The sequence below is a fragment of the Lycium barbarum genome, chromosome 7 (assembly GCF_019175385.1).
Source record: "Lycium barbarum isolate Lr01 chromosome 7, ASM1917538v2, whole genome shotgun sequence".
NCBI classification, from domain to species: Eukaryota; Viridiplantae; Streptophyta; class Magnoliopsida; order Solanales; family Solanaceae; genus Lycium; species Lycium barbarum.
Genome location: NC_083343.1, coordinates 110,533,002 through 110,538,115, shown reverse-complemented (window position 1 = coordinate 110,538,115; position 5,114 = coordinate 110,533,002). Strand labels below are relative to the sequence as shown.

At 33.3% G+C, this 5,114-nt stretch overlaps 1 protein-coding gene across 1 annotated transcript; it reads right to left on the bottom strand.

Annotated features, from left to right (window-relative positions):
• Positions 1-943: 943 nt before the first annotated feature.
• LOC132603785 (glucan endo-1,3-beta-glucosidase 11-like) lies at positions 944-4,738 on the bottom strand. The gene is made up of 4 exons (XM_060317005.1): positions 4,460-4,738; positions 3,256-4,014; positions 2,434-2,819; positions 944-1,354 (listed from the first exon to the last, which is right to left on the bottom strand). Exons 1-4 carry the CDS (start codon positions 4,668-4,670, stop codon positions 1,271-1,273), a joined length of 1,440 nt encoding a protein of 479 aa, XP_060172988.1. The 5' UTR covers positions 4,671-4,738; the 3' UTR covers positions 944-1,270.
• Between the last annotated feature and the right edge of the window lie 376 nt (positions 4,739-5,114).

Here is a 5,114-nt window from a genome sequence, read left to right as displayed (position 1 = left end):
TAAAAAAAAATAAGTCTACCTATTTTTTAAAAAAAATAAGTCTACCCTTTTCACTGACGGATTTAAAAAAAAAATATTTAGGTTATTTTATAATTAAAAAATATCACGTGACTTTAAAAAAAAGTCTACCCGTTTTTTTGCGTAGACATACTTTTCTAAGGCCACATAATATTTTTTTTTATAGGTGGGGTCTGTTCATTTAAAAAAAATATCTCCGTGACTTAAAAAAAAAAATCTACCCTTTTCACTGACGGATTTAAAAAAAAAATTTAGGTTATTTTTTAATTAAAAAATATCACCTGACTTTAAAAAAAAGTCTACCCATTTTTTTGCGTAGACATACTTTTCTAAGGCCATATAGTAATTTTTCTTTTTGATGGGTAAGGTCTGGTTCTTTTAAAAAAATGAGTAGATTTTTTTTTTTTAAAGTCACGGAGATATTTTTTTAAAACGAACAGATCCCACCTATCAAAAGAAAAAATTATTATGTGGCCTTAGAAAAGTATGTCTACACAAAAAAATGGGTAGACTTTTTTTTAAAGTCACGTGATATTTTTTAATTAAAAAATAACCTAAATTTTTTTAAAAAAAAATTCGTCGGTGAAAAGGGTATATTTGCACCATTTTAAAACGACAGGGGTATATTTGCACCATTTTAAAATGACAGGGGTATATTTGCACCAATTTTGTAACGAGGGGTATATTTGCTCCATATCCTATAGTTGAGGGGTATATATGCCCCTTTTTATTAACGGCGAGGGCATAAATCCTCCTTTTTTTTAACGGAGGGTATATTTGCTCCATATCCTATAGTTGAGGGGTATATTTGCCCCTTTGCCCTTTTATAAATAAAAAATTAGCTCTAAGCACCTTGCATGGTAAATTTTCTTTTTAAAACAAAATACATCAAATGAAGTTAAATGCATTATGGAGACAAGAAAAATTATTGACGCATTAACAAGACATGGAGTATATACAAATTAATGTACCAATACATATACAAATTATTGTTACCAAATTACAAATTGATCAATTGCAGTCTAATCTACTAGGAAAATAAGGCAACATCAAGCCAGCTAGAAAGTGGAGACTACCTGTCATCTTTTGGACTTTCTAGCATACCAACGAATCTCATCATCAGCAAATTAAGTCAAATCGCCATTATTAGTCAAAGAAAAGAATAAGACAATAATTAAAGAATAAAATGGCAACTAGCTATGTCCAAAGGACCAATATATATGGCTTTTACAACAGTACTCAACAATGGAGTTTACAGTTGGGAAAACAGCAGTGAAACTAAACCAATTATGTGGAGTTGAAGAATCAAGGATTTCCAGCAAAATAGAACTCTTCCCTGAAATAAATCACACAAGTGTTAGATTTTGAAATATTATAAAGAATTAGTACTACAAACTAAATATTTGTTTATATATAATTAGATTAATTCGTAGAACAAAAACGCTGAGACTAAGCTCCCATTTGGTCATAAATTTTCAAAAAAATATTGAAAATATTGTTTGCTCATGAAATTTGATTAGTTTTAGAATATTTTTTTAAAAAAACTTCCTAGACTAGTTTTTAGGCGAAATTCCACTTCCACTCACAAAAATAAATAAATAAACAAATGCATGTCCAGATACAATTTCAAGTTCCAAAAACTATTTTTCAACAAAAAATTTCTAGTTTGAACTAAATCTATAGCCAAACGCTAGCGAAGCTCCTATTTGGCCATACATTTTATTCACTTTTTTCAAAAATATTTTGAAAACATCGTTTGCTTATAAAAAGTGACTAGTTTCTATCTTTCTGAGCAGTTTTTAAAGATGAATTTTTCATGTTTCAAAAAGTAGTTTAGACTAGTTTTTGAAGTTTTCTATTCACAAAAAACTTCGATTTATTTTAAGTAAAATGCATGTCTAAACTCAATTTCAATTTTCAAAAACCACTTTTATCTCATTCTCATAAATTATTTTTTCAAGTTTCAACCAAATTTATTTCAAAATTAAACGCTAGCTAGCTAAGTTAAATGAAGCTGAAGGGCTCACAAAATTGGAAGTAATGGGCATATAGCTGGATGAGGAACACAAGTCTTAGCTAGCGTTTGGACATACATTTGATTGATACTTGAAAAAAAATAGTTGTGAAAATGAGAGAAAAAATGATTTTAGAAGTCGAAATTGTATATGAACATGCATTTTACTAGTTTAAATCACTTTTCAAAATTTGAAAATTTTATCTTCAAACTGTTCAATAGTTGATCACTTTTTATAATAAAAGATGTTTACAAAAAAAGTGAAAAAATTTATGGTCAAACGGGAGCTTAACTAGAATTCCTAACTAAATATTTGTTTAAATATAATTAAATTAATTCGTCGAACGATATAAAGAAAACGCTAGATTAATAAGTTAAATGAAGCTGAAAGAAAGGCTTACAGAATCAGAAGTAATGGACATATAGCCAGATGAGGAACTGCCATCCTGCGGCGACCACGTCGTCGGTGTTGAGGAACTACCACTGCCAGCGGCTTTAGGACTACTACCAGAGCTACTATTAGTACTGCCACCGGCATTAATTCCAGAGAATCCTAACGGATACGATGGTGAACCATCAGGCTTAAAAAGGCCATAATTGCGCTCAGATGTAGGGCCAGGCTTCAAGTTCTCATTAAACAAAGCAAAGACATATATGTTCAAATTGTTGTTAGGCTTCAACGGAGTTCCCTTCTTTTGACTGACCAGTTTGATGAGATTGCAATTGTATTTCCTTGCGTTATCTAGTGTTGCTCCGAGCTCGTCTGCGTCTCCCTTCGATGGCCAACCTGGTAGCAAAAATAGAACAATATTGATACTAAATAGAAATAAAATAAAAGGTAACAATCTTATCAGAAAGCGCCCGATTACGGTGCAAATCATTTAGACCGGTCGCTCCTTAAGGTTCCACAACACTCTCAAACAGAGATGCATTTAAGATTTAAACTCTATTGGTTCAATTTTAAGATTATTAGCATTGAATTTGTTATATTTTTTAAGTTATGAGTTCATATTTACTATTTATTGTAATTTTAGTAAATTTTTACAAATAAATTTGTGCTCCGTGTTCAAAATCAGGGCGCAAAATTGAACTCATAACTACAATGCAACATACGCCTCTGCTCCCAAATACTTGAACTAATTACTGCATGTTTGGAGTTTGCACAAACCGAATTACTCATAAAACAGAAGGAGAAGGATTACTTTGAAGAAGAGAGGATTTACCTGTCTCCGAGATCTGGACACACACGTTTTTGTAGCCAATTGAAGCTAAAGCAGAGTGAACCGCATCAATTTGGGCGAAAAGCATGTTATCATAACGAAGATTGGTCGCAGGATCCAAAATCCCCTGATTAGATTGAAAGAGCACAAAATCGAGCGGCACCTGCTTCGGATCTGCCTTGTATGCAAAATAAGGATATGCATTGATCAAAAAAGGCGAGCCAGTTTTACAATGGAAGTCCAAAACCTGAGTAATACACTTCACTAGATCTCTACGGAAAGCTCCAGCAGACGGGGGATACGAAGTCTCAAGAATTGCAACAGAATGAGCAGTAGTAACACTCACTTGCTTGTCTAAGTTACAGTTAACAAGAGCAGCGTAAACGCTTTCCATCGCGGGGAGTAGATTGTCGGAGAGTGAACTGTCGTTAAAAGTGAGCACTTCATTTCCGACAGCAATGCAGGTGATTTTTGTCGCAGGTAAATAGGCTTGGACATTGGTTTTAACCCAAACCTGAGCTTTAGCAGGATCCTTCATATTGGAGAGATGCTCATTTCCAAGACTAACGATGAACTCAACACCGGAATTCGCAAAGGCTTTGAGCACATGTGGATCAGCATCGTATAGTTTCACTCTGGTTGCTCCCATGGACTTGACTAAGGGAACCACTTTTTCTGGAGGAGGAAGATTATCAGCTATCTGACCGTAGTTAACTCCAATTGAAGTCGCCATAACCGGGCTCAAAAACACTAATATTACAACTGCAATACATTTGTAAGGAAAATTAAAGTTAACACTAAGAAGAAAAAGGGAAAAAACAACGAAACTGTTGATTTAGAAGTTGAATATTCAGACTGTCTTCTTGCTGTCAAGCTTATAAAAAAGGACGGTATACAATTTCACTCTTTTAGATTCTATTATTAAAGATTACAAATACTTGCCAGAGACCACCAATACGAGTTACTATACGCATATGGAGAGAAGCAAACAGTTGTGTAGATTTTTTGGAAAATGAAAGTCCTGAACATGAAGAGAAATTGCTAGTTTGGGAAGTCACAATTAAAGATATGGAGTTTTTGCTCTTTGCTGATTTAAGCAATGTAGCTTACGAACAATTTTGATTCTTGTTTTTAGTATTTCCGATGTACCAAAGAAAGAGAGAATTAAAGAAAAAGGAAACAAAGATTTGTTAAACAGATGAATTACCTGTGAGAACCAATGTTGAAGAAAAACAGTGGATAGGATTGATGGAAGCCATAGTAGAGGTGGATGAGAAAGAAGCTAAGGCAAGTGGTAGCCAGAGGCAAATGAAGTGAGTGAGTGAGTGGAGCAAAGAGTGGGAATTGAGTGTGGGGGACTGCTTACTTGCAAGAACTAACGGCGTTAATGCATGTTTTGACGGATTTAGGTGATCCATTCATTGATGATATTAAACGTTAAGTCGTATTCAGTAGTCACCTACCCCATCTGCATGCCCATGTCCTGCTTGATCTCTCCTACGGATTTTGGATGTTTAATACTACGTAGGAATTAAGGGGTTGTTTGGTTGGAGGTTAAGAAGTGAATTATTTATGTATTGAAATCAGTATAAATAGTGCTCTCAATGTCTCAATTTATATGACACAGTTCATATTTCGAGAGTCAAATTTTTTAAATTTGACCGTGAATTTAAAGATTGAATCTTTAAATTTTTTGAAATAAAATTTACATATTTGGAGACTACGTAAAAAAATACTACAAGTTACAATAATTTTCAATTCAAAAATTGGTCAAAGAAAAATTCATTTGAATCTCAAAACCCGAAAGGAGCTACATAAATTGGGACGGATGGATACCATGTTTAGTAGTAGTATAGTACTGA